Consider the following 15,740-nt stretch of genomic DNA (forward strand, 5'->3'; position numbering starts at 1 on the left):
CGAGGCAGCCCTGAAACTGTACAAGGTAAGCCAGTGACAGCAATTTCAGTTGGCACCAAGTAGACTAGGCAATTAACTGTTTCAGTGCTAATCGAACAAGACTTCGATTAATCAGCAGAATAAATGTTTATTGAACGTGCGTATAATCGAACAAAGCGTATGCAGGCTAGTCAGGGAGGAGTGCTCCCGATGAGTCATGTTGATTCACCTGAGGGCCCCTTTAGGATGCACTTACTGTGAACAACACAAGGAACGTAAGGGTTTTTTTAAAAAGTTCTCTCGGAATAAATGACAAGAGGCGTTTTACATCTTTTATAATGTTTTCAGACTTCGTCCATTACATTTTGATCAGAAGCTTGACAGGGATTATGGAAAATGATGAGTTTTCCATACTGTGCATCGTGGAGGAGATCACTTTCTGGCATATGTATCTGTTTGCAACCGTAATCTATCACAGCCAAGCTATTTTACATCGGTATTTTCAGTAAGCACATGCAATATGCCACATTATTACCAAGGATATTCAAAAGTAAGCACTGCCATCCTTTTGTCTACCCTTCTTTTCCAAGCCAATAATGATTTTTCACAAACATGAAAGGGTGTGGTGTAGATAAATATGTTAGTAGAATGGCAACTATATTTTTATCTTTACTGGAAAAAACTATGTGGATATAATGAATATGTGGGAGTGATGAATACCATTTATTACACAACTTGTCATGACTTTTTCCAAACCCTAATTATGGGGTAACTTATTTTCTGCAGTGTGTTTACTGGATTGGCTTGATTGTCTTGGTTCAGTACAAAATATAACACATTCATTTCCAAGATGAATAACTTTGTAACTTATTAAAAACTTCTTTTGTCTAGGGGATATAAAAATTCAGGAAATATTGCAAACCATTAGTCACTGTAACAAGCTCTAAATATGATTAGAAAATCCATTTTGCAAGTGTTATCTATTGATTTATACTAGAAATCTGTGATAACTAAACTATCAGGAGTCATCTGCTGATTACAGCAACTATGCTAGTTTTCTAATCATCTTGAAAATGTGTGCACACGGAACAAATACAGAAAAGCCTCAGCAGACCTCTACTTTAAGCAAGAAATAACATCTTACTGGTGTTCAACCTTGTTCAAGTAGTTGTTCTGAGTTAACACAGGGTGCCCAGGCAGTAACATGGATTTTAATTTTATAACCTGATAGTTGTAACCTTGGTGGATCTGCTCTGGACAAAATTGGCAGTAACACAAGATCAGGTCTATTATATTGTCCTACAATGCTGACTGCTCTGCTAATTTAATCTTATGTTTTATTTAAATTGCATTTTTCCTTAGCTCTAGGGAGGTGAATTTTTTGTGCTTGTTTATTGTGGGTTTTTTTTTTAAAGACCCAAAGTTCCATTTTGAAAAATGTGAGAAGAGCTGGGAGTACAGTGAGACAGTTAGTCTGCCTCAGCAGCAAAACTGCCTTCAGAAGTTCCCTGTCATCCATGAAGTGGTTCCTTGCTCCCTCCAGTTACGCTGATTGTGGAGCCACGCTCTAAGTCAGGTTTTTTAAATGACCTAGGTTAAACATAGCTGGTCCCCGTCTCTTCTTTGAAGTGTTACTGTGGATTATTTCAGTGATCTGTTTTATAATGCCACCATTCAGAGAGATGCTGCTGCAAACTGAGCCACAGATAGGAATGACAGATTGAGAAATGGGCAGGCAGAGGGCTTTTTTCTCAGATGACTTCACTGCCAAAGCTTTGGAGACTGTTGAAAATAACATGCCAGTTGTCTATTTTTTAAATAAAGCTATAGGCATAGCTATGGAGTTGCAAGGTACAAACTATCTGCTCAAAACAACACTGTCTCTTCACTCACTCAACCCAATTTCTAGAGAAATCTTCATCAGGTATGTTTGGGTTTGCAGCATGTCCTACAAAACATTTGATTTAGCGTACTAAGGGAGCGAGTCTCAGCTCTTAGCCCTCATCACTAAAAATGTCCTGCCATTGAACTTGCTTCTTTGTCAGATCCTGATTTGTTAGATGGAGCAATTCAGTAGTGCCTATGTGGTGCAGCTATCATACATGGCAAATGACCATTGCTAACCTTTTAAGTTCAGTCTCTGAATCAGTTAGGGCGAAAGACATCCCAGTGGAGAAGGAACGCATAAGCTCCTAGACACCCTCTAAGTTTCATGTCCTACAGAAGGACAATTGAAAGTGTACTGCTGGTAACCATAGGGTTGCAAGTCTCCTGATGTGTGTATTTTTAAAGACTTCTCCCTAGGATTGCTAGTGAGAATCTTGGCTTTTTAAAAAGTTTTTGTCCCTCATGACTTCCTAGAGAAACTTGGAAATTTGAATGCTGCTAGGCTTAACAACTCTCAGAAAGCAGATAGCATGTACGCATGCACACACTCTTTTTATATAATCTCATTGTAAGGCTAATTTGAAGGAGAGGACTGACTTACTTAAAATATCAGTTGGGGTATTACTATTATTATTTTTTAAGATTTGGGGTTGGCAGTACTACAGCGTGTCCCAAATAACCAAAATGTTCCAGATGTGTGTGCTTTATAACAGAATGTAAGGCCCCTGTACGTCACCCAGAAAACTTTAATTTTAATTGTGGGTGTACATTCAGGCCTCAAGGTGGAAATAAATGAGATTTTGAAAGTCTGTAAAGTTATCTGCTAGCAGACTTGATAGTTTTGTCAGGTCTTGGTGAAGCTGTTGACACCAAGAGAGTTGTAAACTTTTTTTCTCTTGATACATCAGATAAACTTTTAGAGCACCTAAGGAAAAAAAGAACATTAATTTGTATGAATAATAGATATATGCCTTGGGAGCGATATCGAATATTCATGAATTGTGTTTATATTCAAGCAGCTCCTCTAACTCTTTTAAAATTAAGGTGCTGTGAATATGGTTTGGCAATAAAAACTTTAATACTAAAACCATCTGAAAGCACAGAAAAAGAATCTGTGGCTTTGTTCCTTTGCTTTGTCAAGCGCCTGAAAGTTTTTTCTTTAGTCATTTATATTTATTTAAATGTTATTGTTTTGTGAATTTTCTTTTTATAAATGTTGCCGTTAACAGCTTGATTTCTCTTCCTGTGCTTAACTATTGATGGAATAAAAGGATGTCTTTTCATAACCATAGCTTTTAAAGCGACCATGAAGATCAGAGCTTCTCTTCTGAAGCTGTATAATTTTAGGCAGTACTGAAATGTCACTTTTAGAGTTAGATTCTAAATGTGGCAAAGTGAAAGCTCTAACTGTTTTCTAAGGTATTTAAGAAAGAAATGGCCTGATTGCTCCTTACAGAAGTGCAGTATTCAAATGGTGTTGGTAATGCGGCTGCTAGGAGCCAGAACAAAATGGCCTTACCCTGAGTGAACTCAGCTTGGCCTAAATGAATTTCCTAAAGACTTACATTTGGAATTGCGCAGCTCGATATTGGCAAATTAAACCACAGAAGAGTCATGAGTCCTTCGCAGGATCCGTCAAGAAGCATTCAGTGACTCCGCATGTAAACAGAGAGAGCCTCTATAGCAACAGAGTGCATTGCCATTCTGCAGGAAGAAGGGTTCAGCTTCTGCAGGTTTGGGAAGCTGAGGCAGGACAAGGATCCACCTCTGTGCATATAAAGTACATATAGCTGGAACTGCTCTTAAGGAAGCCATTTTGTAGCTTAGTCAAATACCTTCTGATTCAGGGAACCACACATATCATGTCCTGTGCTCATGAAACAGTCGCCAAATACTTTTAATAAATAAACAAACGCAGGTCGCCTTTTTGCAAAGTAAGCTGGAGTGGCTGAAAAGAAGTTTTACTTAACCAAGTAACTGAATGACATGATCAATTTCTAATCACAAGTAAATATTTGAAGTTAGTCTATCAACAATATTATTCAATTAGCTGACAACAGCTTTAATAGGCATTACTTTTATATTGGATATTTACTGCAGTTTACGTCTTATATGCAAGTATTTAGGAGCTCAGAGAAAGTGACAGGCAGCAGTTAGCAGAGTAATACTCAGCTGTGTGAAAACTACCTTGGTTTTCCCTTTATTGACAAAATATTGATCCATAACACTATTAATGCTACGATTGTCAGCTCAATTTGGATAGATCGCTTTACCTCTTGTGTTCTCAAACGACAAAGATATTACCCAAAAGGAGTGACCTGATTTCAGTTTAAGAAGGTTAAAGGTTAAAGGTTAGCTCAAAAGCATCATCTGCCTAGCTGCTTAACTTTAAACTGATCAATTTAATGAAAATCTGTTTTGCAGATGGTGTTTTAATGTCTTTGGCAGGATTTAGGCAGCTTTAACATTAGACGTATGCTAGTAAAAATTATTTCTTTATTTGACCAGAACAACACCTTTTCTTTTATGTTTTAAGGTAAAAGGCATGTGGGATATGGTATTTTGGCAAAGGACCCAGAAGCAGAAAGTGTTGATGATCTTTCCATATGGGCTCAAAAACAGAATACCCTTATGTCCATTGCTAACGATGACTGAAGAAACAAACAAAGCTGTATTCATTTTTTACCATAATATTTTACTTTGAACCCATAAAAAAGAATTTCAGACAGAACTGTCCTTAAAAAAGGCTTGTCTTCTTTGCCTAGGGTGGAATGCAACAGCATTAACATTTTTAACCTGGCAGAGCACGCCGATTGTCTCCTTCAGGCCTTATATTTGTAGACCAGCAGTATTCTTTTTCCTACTCACAAACCGAGTAGTAATTGTGATACTTAGCTGTAGATACCATAAATAATAGGGCAAATTAGTCAATCCAAATGGTTAAGTTTTATCTGATGGAGGTTATCTGAATAAACAAAGAATTAGATCCTCAGGAGCGTAAAGCAGAGCTTTGTGTTTATGTCTTCTGAGAATCTGGCCCTCACAGTTTTTGCCAAGATAATTAAGTTTCAGCACAAGCACGTCTTTCTGTTTTCAGATGTATGCAATTCAATAGGAATTTCTTGGGCTGCTAATGCAATACTATTATATGTTAGCTTTGTAATTAGCTAGGACTCTACCCCTTTGCTGAAATGCATTGTAATATTACACACACAAGCATAGCTTGCGTGTAGCAGTCATGAAAGTGGTGCCCTTTGTTTCAAACTGACCTTCCAACTTATTTAAAAAAGAGTTTACAATGAGCCTTTGTTTTGTCCACAAATGATCATAAACAGCTTTCTAAAGAGCCCAATAAAATGAGATAATCGCAAATGTATAACATCACATATTGAAAGAGTGGAAGAACAAACGGGGCTTTTACTATATTTTATAGGATGGATTTATAGTCTGTCCTTGGGTCACTTAGGGCCAAGAATTTTCACGGTCAGCTGCTTGGTCCCGCTAGCTAGCATCCTCTGCAGGAAATGCAAATACCGTGCAGCACCTGCTCTTCACCCAGGGTTATGCACTGCTTTTTTTACAGCGAGGTGTCCACTCCTCTGCTGGTTCAAAGTCAAAAGCTTAATTAGACTAGCTTTTTTTCCGCATCTGGCATCAGCGAAGCAGAATAGTCTATCTGGATTCCATAATGCTGTTTGCATATTTGGGTTTTAAATCAGCCAGGGATATTGAATGCTTTGCTCATCTTTATCACGTGCAGGAGGCACAAGTGGGATTTAGTCCTTAGGTAACTTTTAGTGTAACAGTTCCCCAAGGAACACTGCTTGGGCTTTTCTCATTATCCTTGTTCTGGATGAAAGCATCGTTGTTAGGAATTAACAACTGAGGTGGGGGGTGTGAAGTATATGCATGCGGGCACGAATGGACTAACAGCCCCCATCACTTTGTTTGCTTTACTCTGTTTGGCATGAAATGTTGATACTTGATCAGTCTGGAATTAACAGAAAGTCACATTCTTTTCATTTCAATTGTCCTGCACTAACTTTTTAATTTAAAATCAAATATCCTAGATATATGCCAGTCCAATTATTGAACTGTCATTGTCCCAGTATGATGGTAAAAGAGGTCAGGAGATTGTGCAGCATTGATTTGCATAAAAATCATTGTGGAAAGGAAATTGGAATATGCCTGCACATCAGAGGAGCCAAACCGTGTTTTGCTTAATCTTATTCTTGTTGTTTGTGTAGGTGAAAAAAAGCTGTTTTCAGTGATAAACAAAAGTTATTCTAATTTGTTGCTAAACGTAAACCTCACGATAAAGGATATTTCAATTTTTATAGTACTTTCAGGTTTATGTTCATTTAAGTTTTTAAATGTTTTATGAAATTTAATTTTCACTGCAAGTTTTGGTTACTGCAATTCAGATTATGCTGTTGTGCTTACATGTAGAAAGAGAAACGAATGTTCAAAGAACACATTATGTAGTCAGCTATACATAACATATATGCCTACCGTATATACTTATACACTATAGATAAGTGCATTTATTTAAAAACAGAGAAAAAAGTTGCGGGGTAGCAGAATAGTAATTTCAAAGCTATTATTTTTTATTTTAAATTTAAAATATAATAGTAGAGAAAAAAAATTCACATTATGTTTCATGTCTATTTAATTTGATATTCAGATGTTGCCTGGCTGTCAGATAGATAGTCCTACATAATGGGCCTTGTAAAAAATAGCATGCATTGTGTTCAGCTTGTGGTACACTGCTAAAGCAGAAAGGTACTCTCAAATCACGGTTTAGAGAATCCCCATGTTCTTCCCTTGAAATGCTGTCCAGGATCGCAGTCTGCGTGCTGTCCTGCGTGAGGACGTCTAAGGCTACTCTTTGAGAGGAGGATGTTTGGAGATGACTTGCCATGCGCGGTGCCCGGTGGAGCCCAAGCTCGTAGCTCCTCTTGCAGAGCGGCAAGAGTGAGCAAGGAGGGGAGCAAAAGCAGCATAAAAAAGGATCAGCCTCATTTATTCAGCGTGCTCAACACACAAAATGGCTGTATAACAGCTGGGTTTTGTACCTGGAGTACTTTCATTCTGACATGAAGAGAAATATGTAATGATTTCTGACTGAGATTCAAAGTAGAGATGCAGCGTATAGTGTATGTAAGGGTATTATGTCAATGTGAGTGCGTGTGTATGTCTGCATAAATAGATTGCAGCTATGGATTTAGCAGCCACTCCCTCCTAGCCTTGCAACATAGATTTTCTTGTTACCCTTAGGAGATTTTAGCTGGTATTACGCAACTCACTACAGGTGTCTTTAAAATTGTAATTACAGTTTACCAGACTCCCAGGTGGGATTTTTCTCCACCATCTCTTCCACGTATTTAAGAATAAGCACTAAAAAAAACCAAGAGAAATGACAGGAAAGTTATATTTTGACATGCATGTGTGTACTTCAGCTTTGCTATTGCTTTTGCTAAGTGATTTCGGAGAAACTTTCCCTTGTCTATGCATTTGTCAGTCCATCCAGACAAAATGCCGGAATTGGGAAATTATAGAAGGGTTGATGGGAATAAAACCTTAGGGACCTTATATGCACGGGAGTGAGCTTTGAGCTGTTCGACACACAGCTCTTGGGACTGTATTGGCTCTATATGTGACTATCTTGCTAGATAGACAAATTAATTTTTTGCATTTATTTTTTTTCTCCTTTGGGGTACCACTGGAGCAATACTCCAGTCAGATTTTGTAAGGAAGGTCAGTGAAGAGGCTGGTGTGAATTGCTGAGTAATACCAATTCTGTTGGTTTTAGAAAGAATCGGGCACAATGCAGGAGACATATTTTATGGGATAAACTTCCATGGGTGTGTTTGTGGGCAAAATACAATACAGTACAACAGGAATTGGGTAGTAACTACATTAAATGTGGGTAGGGCTTTTATGTTAATAAAACATAAATTACGCGTGGTAGCTTGTAATATTTTTTGATCCTGGTGATCTGTCTGCTAGGCTGGTGTACTTAATACAGGCAGATAGTGCAGAACAATGATCATACTTCCTCGTGCTGATATATAAAGAAGGTGAAGCTTCGCTGAGAACCTCAAGACCTTCGCTTTGTGGACAGCCGTGAAGGAGGATGTCATGGAAATGACCCCCTTGGTCTGCAGCAGAAGGTGCCAGCCCTGCAGTTCTGCAGCAGACAGATACACAGAGTATTGTGCACCACAGCCTCAGGGGAAACTCTATGTGCTACTCTCCCGGTGGGAGGGAAGACATTAAGATAATCTTTAGCTTTTAAAGGCAGGGGGCATCGAAGGAAACAAAAATCAAGCAAAGGTAGTCCTTGAATGATGAAGTGTGCAGATTCCCATGCCTGGGGCATCCTACTGCAGTAGCAGTGACAAAAACAGAAAAAAAAAATGGTTTTGTCATATCCGAAGAGTATGAGCAATACTCCTTGCTTATATGCGTGAATAGGAAACTACATATTGCTAATGGGAGCCATGAAGGTAATATATTAATCTTATTCCAAGAGCAGATATTTGACCACATGAGTTGCCTAACAAAAGGTGTCATTTTTTCTATGTAAAACTGTTATCCTAGGGTGTTAATCAAACCATGCTGTTAACATGATTCACATGTCTAAAATATATGACTGTATAACTACTGGTTTATCACTGGATTGTGTGCAGGCAACCTAGTATATAGGGACAGTATTCAGGAGGCTGCCCAAAGAAGAGCGTTTATTTGTAATCTCTGGTCTTCCTTATAAACTCTCCCAAAGAAGAATAACATGCATCACTTCCTTGCACTGCTCCTGGAGAGAACCATGGAGCCACTTCTACCCATAAATGCAGCGCAGAATCTGCTGTTCAGGGATAGTTTGTGCCCAGACTTTTTATAGAAATATAGGTTACCCTTATTCAGAAAAAGTCCAAGATCAATATCCTGTTGTGATGACTCTGTTTAAAACAAAGGCTTGCAGTGGAAGCTCTTCTTACCAGAACTTTAGCAGGCACTTCCAACGGTCTATATCATCTCATTCTCAAGTTGTTTGACATGTACGGAATTTTTCCACTGACATCCTAAACTTGTGATTGGGCCTATGGTAGTCCTTGTCTGGGAGAAGGGGGGAGGTCAGTTGTCTCCAAACTGCTTTATTAAGAAGGAGGATGTTTTCCATGGGAAATCCTGAAAAGTTGCAACTGGCTCAAGTATCATACCGGGTATGACTGATGTTATCCTTACACTAAATTCAAAACTCTGGGTCCTAATGGCAAAAGAGAAGGAAGGGCAGTTCTTCTTATTCACAGAATCATGGAATCAGAATATCTAGAGTTGGAAGGGATCTGTAAGAATCATCGAGCCCAACTCCCTGCTCCTCGCAGGACTACCTAAAACTAAACCTTATGACTAAGAACATTGTCCGGATGCTACTTGAACTCCGACAGTCTTGGTGCTGTGACCATTTTCCTGGGGAGCCTGTTCCAGTGACTGACCACCCTCTCAGTGAAGAACCTTTTCCTAATGTCCAATCTGAACTTCCCCTCATGCAGCTTCATCCCATTTAAACAGCAATGCTCCTGTTTTCTATGTTACTTAGACAAAAAACTTGCTCTCTGAGAAATAGATGGAGGCAAAAATTCTAAAGTTTTCTAATTGAATAAACACTTTGTGAATGACCAGAAGCTTGATATTTTTACAGCTGTAACAATGAAACAAAGTCTAAGGAGGGTCTTGGTATTCTTGCTCTTTGTGTCTGCTAGTGATGAGAGCATGGAAAAAGGCTTGCTTTACTACTGAAATGAGACAGCTTTTAGTATCTAGATGTTACTATTTTGGAAACACCCTTTGGCATTTGCAGATATGTATGCAGCTAATGAATGACTGGAAATTAGGAAGAATGAAGCTGGTGGAAAAAACGAGGCCAAACTGCAAGTGCTTTTGAAAACCTTATGTCCTTATTTGTCCAGAAACTTCTGTGACTCAAAAATCTTTGACCCGGGAGGAAGTCAGGACCCTGCTGAGATATATCAGAAGTCAGCTCTCAGATGACAAAGATCACAGGCCACAAAAAATAATTTAAGACTAATTGTACCAAATTTGTGTCCTAGAGTGATTGGGCAGATTTGAAAGCACTCCTGTATTGGCCCCTGGGGCTAACCCTGTTGCAGATGCATCTCAGAAATAGGTGTTGTACCTAAGTTGTGGATATGCTTTGTCAGTTTTTGACTTGCTAAGACAGTCTTACAGGCAATGATGAGTTGGATATGCTGTGCTCTGTCTCCCTGTTCCTACATCCACTGGTATTTCTTGTAGCATGTCAAGCTTCACCAGTATCTTCATGATACTTACATTTCTGTGACTTAGAGCACTCAAGAGATGAAAATCTTCGGAACTAGTCATTAGGAGTCCTGACAGGTATTTTTGAGAAAGAGCAAAAAAAAGACACTTTGCAGCTTCTTTAAGTGTTTTTTTTTTTTTCATTTCTTGAATACACCCACCCTCCCGAACACACCCACCCTCCTCACCCCTCCCACCCCCCCCGCAAAATAAAAGGTTTGTGGGAACATCTATGGCTCAATATATCACATGTAGGAACTGTAGCCTTTCTAGGGTGTTTGTTTTCTTTCATGAGTTCTCCACTGTACTGCTCAAATTCTGTGGCCTCAGCTACCTCAAAAGTATCAAACAGATGATAAGGTTTTCCTAAAGCATTTTTGGGGTATACAAAGGACAAGGGCTATGCTGGTTGTATATGTAATATTTTTTATTATAAGGAAGAGAGTTGAGCTGGTAATCAATAAAAGGAGAACGCTGAAATCTCATGTTACAGAGTTCAAGCCTGTATCCCAGTTCACTCAGCTTTTGTGCTCTGCAGATACAAAGGCTTTGTGCCTCATGTTCACAACAGGAACTAAACAGATGTCTCTCCTTTACTTCTCGTAGTTGTTTGTCCTAATAGATTTAGAAGGTAAGCTCAATACTGTCTGGACTAGGAAACGGGGCATGGCCTTGGGGAAAAAGAAAATGTGTCTCTAACTGAGCAGAGGTGAGTGAGAGGTTGGCCCCCAATATGTTTGGCAGTCTAAATGGACCTTATAGAAATGTAATTAAGCATACCACTTAATTTCTTCACCTGTGTGAAGAAATATCTATCTGTCTTTCTGTCTGCCTATATTTATCCGCACATGTGCTTAATAGAATGTCCGTTACTGGGAGGAATGAGTTAGAGATGGAGCCTGAAGTTGTCCATGCTCGTGAGAACTCAGAGAGACAGATATTATCCAACACTAGTGTTAGGGAGGAAGTCACAGCTATCGGAGACTGGGTTTCTTGCACAGGGGGTGCAGTAGAGGGAAGCAAAAAGGCAGGTGTGTGTGCTTCTAAAAGTGTACACTTCCCAAGAGCATAAACAGAATTTAAAACTATGTGTGTCCATACATACCCCAGGCTGCTGCTGTCACCTGCTATAATACCGTACAAAGGTCTATATATGTTAATGTCTGCTGTACTAAAAGTTGGATTTCGATTTCTGTTCTAATTTCCTTCTTCCAGTTACTTATAATTTTCTTATAGACACTTTCCAGGCTGAAATTATCAGGATTTGGTCAGGGTGTAAAGAATATTTCTTTCTTCTTTGGAGCTGCTTCTGAGTCATGTAATCATGAGACATCTTTCCAACCTGTCCTAATGAAAAATACTCCATTGCAAATAAAGTTAGTCAAGTACATCTCTTGCAGTAGCTGTCTGTAACAGAAGAGAATGCTGTTTTAGAAGCAACAGCACATTAATAGGCCAAGTATGCAATCATTGTCCTATAACAGCAAATTATACCATTAGTCCACCTTATCTAATCTCTTTGCTCCAGACTGGCTAACAACAATTGCTTCTCAGAGCAGAGCAAAAAAGTCTTTCATGGGCAAATATGTAATAATGTGGGTCATACAGGAAAACTCTTTTTCTTCTCATACGTTCTCTGTACTTAAAGAGCAATGAATTAACATCATACATATTCAAGTATCTTTTTTTTTTTCCCCCCAAAGTGGTCTTTGGATGGTCTTATATGTACACAAACATCAAATCAGTTTATAAACTGAACTCTTGTCTCAATCACATGCAGTGGGAAGGAGTTCCGCAGGTTAATTTAACCTGCAAATATGTATCATTTTTCAGCTTTTAAAAATTTCTGTCATTCATTTAAGTTATTAAGTTTTGTTTGTTTATTCATCTGGTAACAGAACAGGAGAGATCATGTGTTCTTACTCGCTTTATGATCTTTCTATATAATCTTTATATCTTCATAACAAGCTTTATGATTATTTTATGATCTTTGTATCATGTCTCTCTTTTACTTACACTATTCAGGCACAAAGAATTTCAGTCTATTCAGTGTTGCTTTTAGTGGAAGTTTTTCCACATTTCTGTTAATCCCATCACTGATCTCTGAACTCCTTCTACCCTTGCTAAATTTTTCTTGAGATATACAGATATTTCAGAACTGAACACACTGTTCTCAGTGGAACTGTATGATCTTACTGTCCCATGCCTGGAGCATCCAAAAATATAATCTGCTTTAAACAAATCCTATTGCATTCTGTGCTGGAAATATGTTGCCTTTCATTGCATGTCTCTTCCCACGCCCCCATTCGTACTGATGCCCAAGTCTCCTAGAGCAGTTACATTTAACGTAGACACCAGTAGCACGTTTGATTGGTTCAAATAATTTCTTCTAATATACATTTTCTTGGATTCATTTGTCAATACTGAATTTCACCTGCGTGCTCAGCTGGCTTTAAACCTCTCTGGCATTCTTGATAGTTCTTTGGCTGGTCTTGACTGGCATTAATTCTTTTACACCCCTTGCAAGATCAGTCCTAGTTTGATGTTAGAAGACCCAGAGGTAACTTTTGTTCTGTTAAATGGCCTGTTAGTTCCTCTAGCTTGTCTTCTGTCTCTGTCAGTTTCTAATCCATGACTTTTTTGCCTCTGTGTTCGGTGCCTACATTAAGTGGTTAGGCCACCTCCTGCTTAGTCAGCCGAGAGGGAAAAACTCCAGCTCTGAGTTACCCCATGGAAGAATTTATTTCCCCCTGTTCATTTCCCCCTAATATTAGGGGAGTGAGGGAAAGAGGTATCCAGCTTACCCCCGTGTCACATTGCCTGTCTCTTCAGACAGCTGCTTCTTATTGCTTTCCCACATTTATTGCTGTACATAGTGACTTGGGGTGCAAACACCTGTAGGCAGTTAAGTATGCGTTGAGCTTGAAGAACAGAAATAGCTAATTAGCCATCTACCTGCAAATATTTACCCCAGATATTCATTTCCTGCTGCAAAACCGAAGATGATGTTTCTGTATGTAGACTCCAAGGCTGAGGCATAACTCAAATGGACTCTTTGTAGTGTGCTCTTCTTATACTGTTCAGTGCTGACTTTAATGTATTATTGATTGTTATTAAGGTACACCATGAAATACAGATGGGATGTCTGTAGTGGTTGAACTCATACTGAGGGAGCTGTGTTGACTTTTGGATTGTTCTGGCCTTCATGCTGCTTGACATTAAAACCTTTCACGTTAGGGTTTAGAAGAGAAAGAAATGTATAGTAACTAAGTTACCCTGTATGTAGTGTGAAGTAATGTGAAAATATGATGCCAAATGCCCTCCCCACCAAGTCAGCACAAAATTTGAAATGAAATACTAATTTCAGAGCAAGCCAGGAAGTTCCCGATTCCCTGTGTGAGTATATACAAACACTATTTTAGGGCAGTTGCCACCTGAATTTAAATTAGCTATGCTACCTGCCAGTGGTGAAGGAAGTGCTAAAAGTGGAGGGATTTAGGGATCTGATTTTCAGAAATGCTGACTGCTAGTGGCTCTTGTTGATTGCGTGGGTTTAGCATCCCAGGGTCCAAGGTCACGCTGAGGCGGTGACCGGCTCCCTGTGCTGACTGCCAGCCTCTGTCCTCGTGCAGCCTCTTGGCTGGATGTATGGGCTAGTGTGAAATACACAAAACTTGCATCAGAGGATCAATTACTGCTGAAATGTCACTACTGAACCCTGTAACACTGCTAATTAGTTAAGCAAAAGAAGCATGTTAATATGCATTTATCTTGGCTGTAGCTCACTGAATATCTTTTCACAAAATTAGGTTTGAAAGACCTTAGATTCTCCCCCCTCCCTCTTTCAGGAAAGTTGAAGTACGTAACTGTTGGTTTTTTCCTTTTTTACTTCCTATGCCCCCGTAAAATGAAATACTTCTAAATGGTTCTCACTATCTCCAGCAGTTTGCATCTGAGAATAGTTTACTTCTGTTTGAAACTCTTAAAGAGGGAATTAGTCATTGGAGAAAACTTGAAATAAGGAAACGTATGACAAACACACAGTCACAGGACAACCATCTCTAACCTTGGCTCAGCTCCCTTTCTGCCATTAATGGAGCAAAAGAAACTGGAGATTTGATGCACGTTCCCTGCCGTGGGGGAGGGCAGGGCAGGGTTATTCTGCTCATGTCAGGGAGTCCCCGGCTGGCAGGGAGCCCGCTGTGTGTGCACTGTCCTTCCACCGCACACAGGGGATGTGCCGGGAGAAGGAGCGGGAAGGGCATCAGCCAGAGCACATGTGAAGTGCGTCTGTGCTGAGAGTGACATTCCCCCCGTACAGGGAGCCCTGGGGAGCTCCCAGGTAGAACTGGCTCAGGGGGATGCCGGTGACTGCAGGAACCTTTTTGTCTGGGACAGAAAGGCAGCGGCTGTTGTCACAAACTGTAGTTTGTGACTGCAGTCCTGTATTTTGATCCCTTGCTCCGGTACGTTTCATTTCTCACATGCTCACCTTGCAGGGAGCCTGGCTGGGCTGTGTCAGCGCGTTCTGGGCTTGATCAACCAGCGCAGTTGTTTCCAAGCACCGGTTGTTCTTTTTAGTTGCCAAAACATATACCAGGCTCTCATTCCTACACCCCATCCCCCAACTTTTCATCTAGCATTTAGTTTTTTGGTGAGGATTATTTCCTCAATTTGCCACAAAGATAAGATATTCAGCTGCCAAAGGCATGAGCAGAGTCCGTGAGGTGTTTTCTTTAGTATGAGACAGGTCATTGTCATGGTTAAACAAAAGTCTAAATGTTTGCAAAAAGTTACAGGAAAAATACAGGGTTTCTACTGGTTGTGTGACTTCTTATCCTCTGTAGAATTTGTTTGAAGCTTTAAAAAAATTGTTTGTTTCCTATTAAAATAGTGATGAGAGGAAAGAGACGGGAAGAATGTGGGCCAAATCTATCTTTGTTGTAGTATTGCTGATCTCGGTAGTGTTACTCCAAGAATGGAGTTGACCCAGGAGTTTTCCAAAATGACAGTGTTTCTTAACTCTCTCAATTGACTGGGACATGGCTCTCCTGTGGTTTGACTACTGTGGTTTGTCACCACTGTGAGAAATTATCCAGTTCAAAAAGTTCTGTTATTTGGGTAATTTCTTGCTGAAATTGATGGTTACTGTTTCTGTTTTTCTCCCAAAGTTTATTTCTAGGGTTTTTCCATTTGTTTCTGTTGCTCTAGAGAAAAGGCTAGTTACAAAGGACGAGTCAGAGAGACTGCTCTGCAAAGAGGGTGTGAAAAAGAAGAGAGGATTTTAATTTGGAAGCGTTTTCCCTCTCACCGAAACAGATCCCCTGTTTGATACAGAGTGTGTGTTGTTAGAACAAAATCCACCCCTAAATATCTTTTACAGATCAAAACAGGTTACTGGGTATTGATAACCATGACACACTTTGTGAGCACACACACTAGGTCACCTCATCCATAGCCTGTTTCTCCTCCTAAATTATTCCACATTTGTGAACATTTTTTCAAGCAGCTACTATTTTAAACCAGAAAGC

General features: G+C 39.5%; 1 protein-coding gene across 3 annotated transcripts in view; it reads left to right on the forward strand.

Annotated features, from left to right (window-relative positions):
• The window catches only part of ZFHX4 (zinc finger homeobox 4), a 150,572-nt gene that overhangs the window by 27,973 nt on the left and 106,859 nt on the right, over positions 1-15,740 (forward strand). For all 3 annotated transcript variants that reach the window (XM_074577300.1, XM_074577305.1, XM_074577301.1), the window contains exon 3: positions 1-25. This exon is cut by the window's left edge. In XM_074577300.1, the coding sequence (XP_074433401.1) occupies positions 1-25 (25 nt within the window). The remainder of the gene's footprint in view (positions 26-15,740) is intronic.

The sequence above is a fragment of the Larus michahellis genome, chromosome 2 (genome assembly GCF_964199755.1).
Source record: "Larus michahellis chromosome 2, bLarMic1.1, whole genome shotgun sequence".
NCBI lineage: Eukaryota > Metazoa > Chordata > Aves > Charadriiformes > Laridae > Larus > Larus michahellis.